The following is a 13,979-nucleotide window of genomic DNA, read 5'->3' as shown; positions in this document are numbered from 1 at the left end:
GAGTAGAGCTTAAAAATTCTCATCACAAGAAAAAAAAATTCCAACTGTGAGGTAATGGATGTGAACTAATCTTATTGTGGTGATCATTTTTCAATACATACATATATCCAATCATTATGTTGCATATCTTAAACTTACACAATGTTTTATGTCAGTTATTTCTGAAAAAACCTGGGGAAAAAAGTAAATAAAATAGCCACTGATGTAAGAATCTGTTAATACTTACATGTTAATCATCTTCATTAAAGTTATAACAACATGTCCCTGGACTTGAAATCAGATAAATTAAGTGTCATCTGTTTTGTCATGAGGACAATATTACAAACCTCACATACATTTGGGAAAAATAAGATTAAAATAACAGTTCCCTCAAGCACCTGTCAAATTCCATGAACTTCTTGAAGTTCCTCTGATGAGGTGTAGGCATAATGCCTATGCAGGAGCGAAGAGAATCCTCTTCAGAACTGAAGCTGGTATAAGGTGGAAATTTCCTTTCTATTTTTGGAGGAGATGGGGCCTTGCATGGAATCGAGGTAAAGTTCTCTATAACAAAACAAAGGCAGATGAAACATCAATATTTTTTTTTGCCCTGATTATGGATGTTTTGAAAGGTTTGTTATGTTTTCAAGATGAACATGGAGATCTTTGTAGACTATTTTAAACTCTTTCAAACAAAACACAGCAAAATCCTGAGAGGGTAGGTTTCAATCATGTTTACAAAAACCACAGAACTCACTCAATAATCGCCATTGGTTCAAAAGAAAGAAAGAGAGGGAGAGACTGAGTGTGTCGAATAAGTAAACATTTATCTTTTGTCATCACATCCCCATTTCAGAATATGTTTTGTTCTTCCTTGATTTTTCCAAAGATACGAAAATTCAAGCTTGAAACTTTATGCTACCCATTCCATATTTTAACCTGTAATGTAGCTCTCTCCTATCTTTAGTCAACACTCACTAATTAAATTCCTTTCCAAATAGGACTGACTCCCAGTTGTTTTGCCTTTACCTTCCCCATCTACTGTCTCTTCCTCCTGAGCCCACATTTTAAGCCCTCTCCCTTTCCTCTAACTTAGCTCCAGGCCATGATACTTCACTAACTAGATCAAAAACAAAAACAACATTTCTTCTCACCAACAACCCCTCCCAGTTGCCTCTATTACTCCCCAAGAAAAGACTGCAATCGTACTGAAATGTGATACTGCAAAAATTAATAAATAAAACCCAAATCAAACTAACACAACTTTTAAAACCACCACTGCCAAAGGGAGTGGTAAGTGGTAAATACGGTTGACCTTGTTAATTCATTTATCATCTGTGAGGAAGGAGAGATGAAGAGACAGGTGGAGACATATTTGTAATAGCCTGGGAGCTGTTAGGTACTCATTTGTGAGGCTGTACCACCTCTGGGAAGCAAGTGTGCCCTCTGAAGTAGATGACACGTTGACTCAATAGATCCCAATCACCAGTGCTTGCACACCACAAATGGCAAAGATGACGTCTGGATCTTTCTTAAAGCAAAAGAAAGCAAAGCAACCAAAGAACCCATGGAATCTCATTTCTACCTCTTCCCCAAAGTTGACCATCCCATAGGTGTTTCCATTAGAGCCTGAAAGGAGTCTTGCATAAGAAAAGATTTCCTTTTCCATTGCCAAAGTTCTAACAGAAGGAAGAGAACAGATTTAGTACATACCTCTCTAAAAAATGTGCAACAATGTGTCATCCACATGGAGGGATAGTTTTGTTTTTGTTTTTGTTTTGGACTGACTGATCAAAAGGCTAAGGAGCTGTTTCTAACTCTGATTTGAAAACATTTTCAACTTTCACATTTCCTTAGACTTCCTAACAGCCTTTGTGTGAACCCTCCTCAAGCATAATCCCCAAAAGAGTATTGTTCCACCCTGACAGAAACTGCTCACAGAAGACATACTAACAAAGAGAATGCCATCAGATATTTCTCACTGACTTAGTGAAAGGAGGCGGTCAGACTGCGGGTATGGAAGTGACTGGTGAGACTCTCCTATTGCTATTTTTTGTGGCAATTAAAGAGAAGCCTTGGTAATAAAGAGGCAAGTTTAAATATTGGAATTCGTCAGAATTATAGCAGACCCTATCATTCCTAATTGTAACATGAAACACACCACTAACTGGTACCTTCATTTTTAGGAAAAGGACCATAGGGGATGGCAGGAAGAACTGTACGTGATTATTAGAAAATTCAGGCATGATTGGTTTCTTCCAACAGGGGACATATGCCTCCAACTCTATATAATAATCTAAACAACCTAACCAAAAGAGGACACACGCTGAATCTCAAATTAAGAATGCATTCTACATCTCCCCCCAAAATTACAGGTTTTATAACACACTGTTGTTTTCTCAACTACATCATTTTTGCAACAGATTTAAGTAACAAAAGAAACAATTTAGAGCTTTCCTCTGCACCCACAGTGCCATCTAGTGTATAAATGCCGAGAACTGTTCCACTCCACCATGTCTGACTTTTCCAACAATACAGTCTTTCTGGATACTGTATACTCAAGATTCCACTTTTTATGGGTTAATTGTGTATATTCACAAAGGTTTGGAATTGTGCCTGGATAAGTTTCTGTCTTTGGTTTTCCATTGTTCCACCATCCTGCATGTTTTAGGTGTTAAAAAATATTTGATGAAAAAGTATACACTTTTATTTTTACAAAGCAACTTCCCAAATATCTTCTTTTTTAGAAAATTTTTATTGGAAGATAATTGCTTTACAATATTGTGCAGGTTTCTGCCATATATCAGCATGAATCAATCACAGGTCCCAAATATCTTCTTACATTGACATTCTAATAGATCCTAAAACACATCTGCCTTTCAAATAGTCCGATGCTTCTAATTCCAAGAGACTTGTGAAAACATATATATTGACTGTCCATCCATAACTGACTACATTCCAACAAATTTACACAGAGGGGACAGACTCTTTTTTAAAGAATGTATCTTAATGCTCCTTCACAGTGGTTTACTATTCATCATCTCATTTGGAAATGATTCTGAGAAAAGCCTTCAATTACCTCGATATTCACCTCTGATTTGCTAGTAACCCAGATTTGGCCCCAGGTTTTGGAGGCCTGAAGCTTATTATTTGGGAGAACCTCTGTAAGACAAAAAAATGTCAAATAATTAAGATAAAATTAGGCCCAGGGCCTTGGAATGGGGCCCCTGCAAAGAAAAGAATCCTAAAGCTTAAGCTTCATTATTTTTGAGGTTGAATCCACCTCTGCTTGTACCTTATACTCAGGTCAAATGATTTCAGTGGGATGGTCACTTTGGGGTCAAATAATCGCATAATTTTCTAGCTCTAGCTAGAAAACCCTTAGAAATCATCTGATTCTCAACCTTCTTCACTGCATACAAGAGGTTTTTTTAAAAAAAAGCAAAATTGTTAGGTCAATCAAAGCCACATGGTGAGACTAAAAGCAAACTCTACCTCTGCTGCTGCATCTTGGGATGGCTCATTTGTTCAAATGATCATTAGACTCTCAGATGCTCTGCTGTTTCTAACACCAAGAGTTCAGAGATGGCTATAAATGACTCCACAAAATTAAATATGCTTTAAGTTTTTTTGCTTATCCTTAATGGCTTCCCTGGTGGCTCAGATGGTAAAGACTCTGCCTGCAATGCAGGAGACCCAAGTTTGATCCCTGGGTCAGGAAGATCCCCCGGAGAAGCGAATGGCTACCCACTCCAGTGTTCTTGCCTGGAGAATCCCATAGACAGAGGAGTCTGGCAGGCTACAGTCTATGGGGTCACAAGAGTCGGACACAACTGAGCTATTAAGCATGCGCATACACACACACACACACACACACACACACACACACACACACACACTAGTTTGGTTGTCCCAACCACTAAGAATTGATTGTAACAAAGTCCTCTTATGGACAAAAAAATAATAACCCAGGGCAGGAATTCTAGGTAAGAACAGTTTGCATTCAAATCCATGTCCCTTCAGTGAAAGAAACACCTGCTAGAGCCCCTGGAGCCTCTTCCAACCTTCATGCTACAGGAAAGTCCGACAGGCCTCCATCTGCCAGTCCGTGTTCATACACATGAAGAAAGGAGGTAGTGACATGCTCCTGCCCGGCAGGCTAGCCAGGGCCAGCAGGATGGCCAAGCTGCCTAGTGGGGCAGTCACACTGGACTGTTTCATGGAGGAAGTTGCCTTCTCTTTAGAATCCTGAAACGCACAAAAGAATCTCATCTTTTTAGGAGTCCAGATGGGGTTTAACACAGGGGTTTTACATATATATCTCTTGGGATTCTGTCAAGCCCTCTGCTTCTACATAATAGAAAGCTTTCTCATGTGCCTTTCTTGGGACTGTGGCCAACTTCACCTCTTGGTCCGTCTGCCATTTTTTCTCCTCCCAAATATGTTGGGGGTAGCAATAGGTAAGAGAAGGTACTGAGGCACCCAGACTGTATACTGCATTAGCAATCTCCCCCTGGCTTCCTCTTAGGGAGGTCCCTAGCTGTGTCATTGGCAGTTGTCAGCTTCTTCCTGTGGCGCTGCAGGGTGGTGACACCAGGTTTCTACTGACCACAATTATTGGCAAGGAAGGAAATGTGACCACAATTATTGCCAGGACTCTGTCCTGGTTTGGGCTTCAAGAATATCAAAATATAATGTATAAAATGTGGTTAGTCTTATGAATTTTTAGAGCCAGATGAATTATTAAAAAAATTTAAATGTCCAAAGAAACTGCATCTATTTAATGTTACCAAAAAGTCAGGAAAAGCAAATTCAAAGATCATCAGAGAATACTGATTCACTCCCCTCCTCCCTGAATCATGGATATAATTTCTAGTCATTAGTTACATTAAGTATACTGTTGTTACTCAAGAAACGTTGTGTAATAATGGTGTCTATTAAATGGGATATTTTAACATATCTTAGGAGAAATATAAAAAGTCGGCATGACTATAAAATGCATAACTTTGTATTTGCATAATTTTCTCTTTAAAGACATAATGCTCATGTTATATGAGCTTTAAAGGCACAAACAATATTTTAAATATAATACTGTAAGTCTCTAGAGAGAGCAAAAGAAGTGAGCAGGAAGAAATTAGGCACTAGGACTCAACTGAAACTGACCACAGGACAGTTGAAGTTGATACATCTGGTGAGGATGGCTAGATCCAGAGCACACTGGTAGATTTCCTCTGCCTCTGAAAGTTCCCTGTAAACTCATCAAGAGACTAACAGTGTACTGGGTCTCTCCAGTACTATGTTCATTTCTCCAAATACAAACTTTATATTCTCAAAATCAAGTTAACAAACATCAACCGAATGTTGGACTTAATATTTAAGGGATCATATGACCTCACCACATCCTTTGTATTAAGGTAATCTTTCAGTGGGCTTCCCAGGTGGAACAGAGGTAAAGAATCCACCTGCCATGCAGGAGATGCAAGAGACACGGGTTTGATCCCTGGGTTAGGAAGATCCCCTGGAGTAGGAAATGGCAACACCTTCTGGTATTCTTGCCTGGGAAATCCCATGGACATAGGAGCCTGGCGGGCTACAGCCCATGGATTCCGATTCTACAAAGAGTCGGACATGACTGAGCAGGCACGCATACAATCTTTCAGTAGGACATAGGTAAATGTCTTCAGTGACTCATTCTTTTTTTATCAATTTTCAACTCTACACTGAAGACTTGTCAACTCTGAACAGGTACTTACATTTATTAAAACTCAAATTATCCTTCCCAACTATCTAAGGGTCACTAGCAGCTTCTCTATGGCAGCCACTACCTGCACATTCCTGGCTCCTTCTTGTCCTCAGTACCCAAAACAAATATGCCCAACTGTGTCCACCAACAGGACTAATTTTAGAAAATAATGTAAGAAGAGGCCACCAATTTGGCCCCATTTTGACTAATCTGGCATGCAGATGCAGTGGAACAAATTCCCTTAGTGAACCAAAGAGAGAAATTGAAAGTCTTTTATATTCCAACCCCTTTGTGTGCTGTGTGTCTTCTTACATAATATAATGATTCCCATGAGGCCAGGAATACTACACAATGGGGACATCAAGACACATAAGGTGGGCCTCGTGTCATACTAGAGACAAAGCACCCTGTCTTTTAGGAAAAGCTGTGGTTGTTTCTGGCTTCCATCTCATGGCTCAGGGAAGTGAGCTCATATGAATACTCCAATGTTCAGAGAGGAGTAAGCAACCCCCAACCGAGCTCCAACCCCCAATCTGGGAGGTTGGCAACTCCTGTCACCCCCACTTAGCCAAGCACCAGCCGGTACCTGAACCCTGGGGTAGAGGGTCCGGGAAGGGGGTAGGGCTGGCCTGCAGGTTTAACAAACGGAGGGGCTTGTTTTTCAGGTTTCATCTCAGATCCTCCCCCTGCTTCTGTGACAGTTACAACACCATGTAACATGCAGCAGATCTCTGCTCCCCTTCCAGCCTAGAAACTCCTTACACAACTCTGCAGCTCCTGTGTCCGCTGCAATGACCTACATCTAGTGGGTGCTTAATAAGTCACTGGCTTCCATTATGAACTGAACTATCCTGATCTGAATGGAATGAGGAACTAAAAAGAGAGAAGCTGGCAGCCTGGCTGTGCCTCACCAGGAAAGGTAGAGCAGATGGGCACAATTTGCTAGAGAACAAAAATCAGTATAGCCTCTGTGGTAAGCAAGGATTCAGTGGAAAGAAAAGTCTCTGCATTTCCATTTCAACTGCTTGACCACAACAGTGAGGCAGGGGACTGCATGGGAAAACAGCAGCCTTTGGCATCAGGCAGACAAGTTTAAGTTTTTGGCTCACTCTTTACTTGCTGCATGCATGACCTTCGTCCAGGAAACCCCTTACAAGCCATAGTCTCTTCACCTCTAAAATGAGGATGATATTAGGGGAATAAATAAGACAACAAATGCCTGGCAGTTAGCAAATGCTAAATAAATGGTAGCAGCTATTAGAAGCTCAGAGTTTGAAACTCAAAAGTCAGCTCAATCTTAACTAGGGAACAAAGACTCCAAGTTTAAATATTATTTTCTAATTGACAGATGTATCACTTACCAATTCCATATTTAGTCCTATAATAAGTTTTCGTGAAATCATCACAGTCACAAAGGAGCACTTTCCTTCCCCACACATTGATGGTGGTTCCTATGGATAGGTCAGTATCTTTGTAAAACTCTTGGTCTAATTTTCCTAGCTAATAAAAACAAAGGAACATGATGTTGGCACCACAGACCCACCAAAGACCTTGGTATCCCCCCTCTCAAAGGAAAAACGGAAATTTTTAAAAATCCATTACATCACTTATAGCCAAATTTTTTAAATCAAATCAAAAGACAACCACTCAAAATCAACATTTTAAAACACTCTTTTAGCAAGGTAGTGCTACAAAATGGCAATGCAATGCATATATTTATATGTACACTTAAGCATGTTTATTATTGATAAATGCAACAGTATAACACATACATTTATATAGTCATCAATGTCGTTCACAACCAGTCTCCCAGAAGAATACACAACTCAGCCCACATTCCAGGTTTCAGAGAAGCCATACTGGTAACAGTAATAAAACATGACTTACGTTATATTTATCCAACAGGTAGCCATGCACTCGGGTCTCTGAGTAGCCACCATACACATTGAGAACTGTCCGGTCTGTTAACTGGCCTGGTTGATAGACTCCAGGGGGGCCATACTAGAAGATATAAATCAAATCAAGATGTGATAGGTGGACTCTCAACATAAACATGCTCCTGGTGAGGGGCTCAAGTGGCAAGTCATACCATCTGGTTCTCCTCTATCATCCCGAGGAAGACAGGACACAGACTCCAGCCACCTTTCCCCCATGTTTCCTCACCCCTTGCGGGCTGGTCTACACTCCCCTCATCCTTCAAGGACCTGATGAAGCCCTGTCTTTTCCTTCTGGCCTCTCCCATCCTGCTGGCCAGTCCCCAATCCAAACTTCTATAGCACCTACCTCAGGGTTAAACCACTTGTCATTGCTCTCTAACTGCTTCATCAGCAGTCATCTTTTCACTAAACAACAAGATGCCCTGCCTTGCTTTCTTGACTGGCTCAGCACCCTGCCTGACCCTGAGCAAGGAGGCATTTTTCTGGCTGAGAGAGGCAGTGTGGTGAGGTAGTATGAACAGTGAAGTGCGGTCAGCCTCTCACAGAAACTGTGACCGGGAGCAAGCCAAGGAGGACACTCTTCAGTTTCACCTGTGCTGGAGGTGGTCAGGCAGGAAATAGCAGAACTTGCGGAAACTAATTGGTTTATCTCAGCTGAGAAATCAGAATCATCCCTGATACATGTGACATAAACTAAAAGTTAAAACATGCGAATTTATGAGGTGTAGGGTGTAAGAAAGGCACGTTATAGAGGAAAAAACAACACATTTTTGGATGCAAACTCTCTCATTGCCACTTCTTAGCTATAGGACATGGGGCCAGACATTTATCCTCTCAGAACTTCAGTAGTAACAGTATTTACTCCTTGCTTTCTCAAAGGATGTGGCGTCAAGGGAATACCCACTGCTCTTGGATCTCTCTCCCATGAGAATGGAAACACCATGAGATAGAAAATGGAATTAACCCATTTTCTATCTCATGGTAACCCCAGAGCTGGCACACAGCTGACACTTACTAAATATTTGTTGAATGAATGAATAAATGAAGCAATTGATGTCAAGGAACACTGCAAATGTCAGGTATGTCATTATTATTTTATATTTAGCCTATTTTACAAAGCCATTCTAAGAACAGGCTTCCCTGGCTCCTTCCAACCACCTGCTATGCATATACCATGCAAACCCAGTCCCAGCCCCAAGAAGCTACATAGCAGGACTTCTGATGGAAGACTCTTGAGAATCTGGAAAAGCCTCTTGTGATAAACAAATAACCAGTGGTTGTATGCATCAGAAATGAGTATTACATTAATCTTTTCAGTAGCACTAAGAAGTAAGTTTAAAAATACATTATCCAAATAAAGAAAGAAAGAAAACAACATAGAGCTGTGAATAAGCCATGATGTTTTCATGTGCCTTATAGGTGTTCACAGGTCTTTGCATGCATCTGTGCTAAATTGCTTTAGTCATGTCTGACTCTTTGTGAACCCATGGACTATAGCCCCCCAGGCTCCTCTGTCCATGGGGATTCTCCAGGCAAGAATACTGGAGTGGGTTGCCATGCCCTCCTCCAAGGGATCTTCATGACCCAGGGATCGAACCCAGATCTCCTATCATCTCTGGTATTGGCAGGTTGGTTCTCTACCAATAATACCACATGGAAGCTCTTACAGATACTTAGATAGTGCTTTTTACTATATTATCTCATTCAGTCTTTACAGTTACCTAGAGCTTCCCTGGTGGCTCAGATGGTAAAGCGTCTGCCTGCAATGCGGGAGACCTGGATTCGATTCCTGTGTTGGGAAGATCTCCTAGAGAAGGAAGTGGCAACCCACTCCAGTATTCTTGCCTGGAGAATCCCACGGATGGAGGAGCCTGGGAGGCTATAGTCCATGGGGTCGCAAAGAGTCGGAAATGACTGAGTGACTTCACTTTCACTTTCAGGAGGGAAGCCTAGTTAACAGCATTTTAGAGATAGGGAAATGTGCTCAGAGAGGTTAATGACTGGCCTAAGGTCACACAGCTAGTAAGCGGCAGATCTACAATTCTAACCCAGGTTTTCTGTCTATGTGCTGTTTCCACTGCACCCAGGTTACATTAGCTCTCAATTGGCCATGAACATGTGTAGAAATCATTTGGACAACTCTTTTTTAATAGTAAAGGTGCTAAAGCTATTACTGTTGCTAGCCAGTGGCTAGTTGGTGACTACTTCTGCAAGTGGCTACTCACAGAAGAGTCACTCCTCTGTGTGTGTGTGTGTGTGTGTGTGTGTGTGTGTGTGTATGTTCACAGCCCAGACCAATACAATGGGATCTCCCCAGTAGGCTACAGAGGCCAAAGGCTATTGCTCTTCCCAAGGCCATGAGCAATTCTTTTACTCGAGAGTCATTTACCTTCATAAGACTCACAGTAAACTCAATGACATAGGTAGTTCTCTTACATTTGACTTTTTCCCTTTACGTGCCTTAAGCCCTGAATCTTCCAATTCCAATTTGTCATATCCTCTGTATAACTTTCATAGATGTATATTAATAGAGGGCACAAAGTGCAAATTTTCTAAATACCAGCACTAATACATAGTGACTTGTCACCATCAGTCATAACACGCGACATTCCAGACAGTGACTAGAGTCTTCAGCCCACAAGCAAACTCAGAAAGCGGTCCTGTGTCCACTGCTCACCTTAGGTAGCTTTCTCCTCTGGAGAAACAATGACATAGAATCTCTTCCTGAGTTATGTGGCAAGACTTCTTTGATCTCGATGGTATCATCAGACAGAAAGTAATGCAGGATGAGTTCTCTACGATCCCCAAACACTGAGCCTGAGTCGTCCCACACGCAGAAAAAACGCAAGACCTTCCTATCATACTCGAGGAACTGTTTCAGAGTGTCGAAGGACTCATAGGGACGTAAGGGCTCCATGCAGTCTAGCTTCTGTCAGTGGAGAAAAGGTTAATGATAGTGGAAGTCTTTCCATAATTGCTTCTGGGATGCAAGCAGTCAAAGAACATAGAGGTATCTTTTCCATAGACTATTCTGTGATATTTTAAAAAATTTCAACTAACAACATATATGATATGCATATATAACTAGTTTCAACCTTAGAAATACAGACAATCAAGTATTAGGAAGCTTTTCATTAAACATTATTTTAACACACTAAAGTATACTTCTATAATGTTTTTGAAAAGTGACTCTTCTCAGAGTCTTATCCTTGATATTAAATGAAATTATGAGATCCCTACTTTTATTGATTATCTTTAATATTTAAATGAAATTATAAGATCTCTATTTTCACTGATAGAGAAAACTTTCTTTGGCATGATAAGGCCTCTAAGAAATCCATTACTGATTACATACCACGGGAGATCTTTTCAGTTCAAGTTAAATTGTTTAATTTTAACTTTACATTTCAAGGCAGCAAACACTGGAGAAGTAAATGAATTAAAGTCAATATAAAAGCCTCTTATTAAACTCCTAATTTTCCACAGACTTCTATATTTATTGAAGAGCTTTCTCCCTGAGGGAATAAATCCTAAAATGATTCTCTCAATCTGAAAGGAAATTATTTAAAACATTTCTTGGCTGTTCTTGATATTTATTCTTGATTCCTGGAACAGAAGATTTTTTTTCCTTATAAACCTATGAAATCATACATTGTTCCTATGTATTTCATATTATGCATCATCACTCACAATCTCTATCATGTAATACCAGGTGTTAGTGAATGAGTGTGGCCAGATGCAAAGGGTGATAAATCATATAGATCCATTTCTTTTGGTTTCTCTCTGCTGGTTCTAAAGACTTTTGTATTTATCCAGACTCTTACTTCCAGGGCATTTGGAAAAACACAGAAATGAACCCAAACCATAAATCTCCTTGCATGCCAATACACACAAGAATATTGCCACAAGGATTTCACCTTAGATATTCCAGGATCAACAATCTATATGTCTCAGGAGGGGTATATGTCTACAGTATTAAAGGATAATTCTGATGGGGCTAGGAGGCAGGAATAGATGAATGATCCTACATGCAGCTTTTAACAAGAGATCAAAGCAGAATCAAAGGAGATTTTTATTCTAAATTTTATGTTATCTTTCTGCAAAGAAGTTAATTACAAGTTTTAGAAACAATAAAAATGAGACCAAACTAATCTATAGGGATAGAAATGAGAATAGTGCTTATCCCTGGGTGGGGGGAAGGACAGATTGGAAAAAGGCATGCAGGAACTTTCTAGGAGGATGGAAATGTTCTAGACTGTGATTTCGGGTATGGATTACATGGGTGTATACATTTGTTAAGACCCATCAAACTGTATATTTAATTTCTGTGCATTTTACTGCGCATGATCATACATCAAAAAAAGAGAAACAAATGAGAATAATTAAAATCAGGATAAGAAGCAAGAGATTTGAGTTCAAGTCCTAGCAAGAAGACTGGTGAGGTAGGTGACCTTCCACTAATAACACCTGCCCTTTTGGGTATTCAGATTTTTCTGTAAAACATAAAATTTGGGCCAAGGGCTCATTAAAAAAAAAAAACAACTCTGGAAAGATTACAATAATACTACTAACACTGATTCTTTCCTCCCTACACTGGCTTGGATCAGACTTTGCCAATAAGCATCCTGTTATCATGGGAGCACATCAAAATCATGGCCCTTCTCATTTTTGAACCTCTCTGCATCTGACATCACCTTAAAGGAAGCTGGGAGTCTTAAGAAAGAAAAAGGTGTACCCAAAGCTTGGTTGAGTGTATCAGTAGCGCAGGAGCAAAGATTTTCCCCAGAGTTAGGCAACTAAAATGGGAAAAGAAAAGCCAGGTAAGAGTGGGCCCAACTGTTTCAGTGTCAGTGACTACAAAGCCAATCCTGAGCTCTTAGAAACCATCCCATTTGGGCAGCTCATGAAGACTCCCTCTGCCTGGAAGGGCCACTCTCTGTAAAGAGAAGTGGGGGTGAGGGCAGAGAGTGTCTCTTTTCTGCACCAAAGCCAACCTCCAGCCTCTGTCCAGCCCAAAGGAAAAGAGGACAACTTCAGTGACCATGGCCCCCCAAGTCCTTTCACCTGGGCATCAGAAGTACTGATACCATTCACTGATTCTGAATGGATTCTCATCTTGAAGACTAGAGCTCATGGATAAGTCAACTTACCTCTCTCCGTGTTTTCATGTAAGGATCTTCCGGACATTGTCCCGGGGGATTTAATTTTATTCCTATTTTCGTCAAGAAGTTTTTTGTGAATGCATCACAGTCATAAATCTTGAATGTTCGACCATAAAAGACAATGTTGGTGTTGACATTAAAGTGATGCACAGTATAAAACTGATCCTCATTAGGAGGTGGGAGAGAAATCCGATGACGCCGGATAAAAATTCCTACAGCGTGAAATAAAACACAATTATTTCATCATGTGGCTCACCAGCAAGAGATCAGAGCACATCTTTATAACAACCCTGAATGTTTTCTCACCATGGTGAAGTGGGCAAAGGACTGGCTCTTGGAGAAGTAGCATCAGAATGTTCAAACTCTGAGGGTTCCACAGGGAGCTGGGGTGCCTGAGATTCAGAGTAATTTGACCAGCCTTGTATGTTGTTAGAGTTGCCTAAGTGGTACTAGGGCTTACTCTATTATAAAGTAATCCCGGGTGGTACTAGTAGTAAAGAACCTGCCTGCCAATGCACGAGGCTTAAGAGACACAGGTTTGATCTCTGGGTTGGGAAGATCCCCTGGAGGAGGGCATGGCAATCCACTCCAATATTCTTGCCTGGGGAATCCCATGGACAGAGAACCTGACCACATACAGTTCATAGGGTTGCACAGAGTCGGACACAACTGAAGCGACTTAGTGTGTGCACACAAAGATTATGGCAGGAGGGAAGGAGAAGGGAGTATTAAACAGGGTGACCCAATGTGCCAGACAGTGCCATCATGTTTTTCCCCAAAACAAGCATGCTCACCTTTTCACTCACAAGCACTCAACGTGAGCATGCTAAACAAGGAACTAAGACCCCAAATCAGAGTACTCACAAAAATGCACTCTTGACTGAAAAAAGAAAACTACTAAGAGAAGACTCTTGAGAGTCCCTTGGACTGCAAGGAGATCCAACCAGTCCATTCTGAAGGAGATCAACGCTGGGATTTCTTTGGAAGGAATGATGCTGAAGCTGAAACTCCAGTACTTTGGCCACCTCATGAGAAGAGTTGACTCATTGGAAAAGACTGATACTGGGAGGGATTGGGGGCAGGAGGAGAAAGGGACGACTGAGGATGAGATGGCTGGATGGCATCACGGACTCGATGGACATGAGTCTGAGTGAACTC

General features: G+C 40.9%; 1 protein-coding gene across 1 annotated transcript in view; it reads right to left on the bottom strand.

Annotated features, from left to right (window-relative positions):
* EFHC2 (EF-hand domain containing 2) overlaps nt 1-13,979 on the bottom strand; it is a 220,788-nt gene that overhangs the window by 110,593 nt on the left and 96,216 nt on the right. Inside the window, exons 4-8 of the mRNA XM_040266147.1 lie at nt 12,810-13,033; nt 10,337-10,588; nt 7,610-7,723; nt 7,084-7,222; nt 378-543 (exon numbers count right to left, since the gene is read on the bottom strand). Coding sequence (XP_040122081.1) covers nt 378-543; nt 7,084-7,222; nt 7,610-7,723; nt 10,337-10,588; nt 12,810-13,033 — 895 coding nt within the window. The remainder of the gene's footprint in view (nt 1-377; nt 544-7,083; nt 7,223-7,609; nt 7,724-10,336; nt 10,589-12,809; nt 13,034-13,979) is intronic.

This window comes from Oryx dammah, unplaced genomic scaffold (assembly GCF_014754425.2).
Source record: "Oryx dammah isolate SB20612 unplaced genomic scaffold, SCBI_Odam_1.1 HiC_scaffold_23, whole genome shotgun sequence".
Classification (NCBI taxonomy): Eukaryota; Metazoa; Chordata; class Mammalia; order Artiodactyla; family Bovidae; genus Oryx; species Oryx dammah.
The sequence above is the reverse complement of the archived record's forward strand: the minus strand, read 5'-3'. Positions and strand labels throughout refer to the sequence as shown.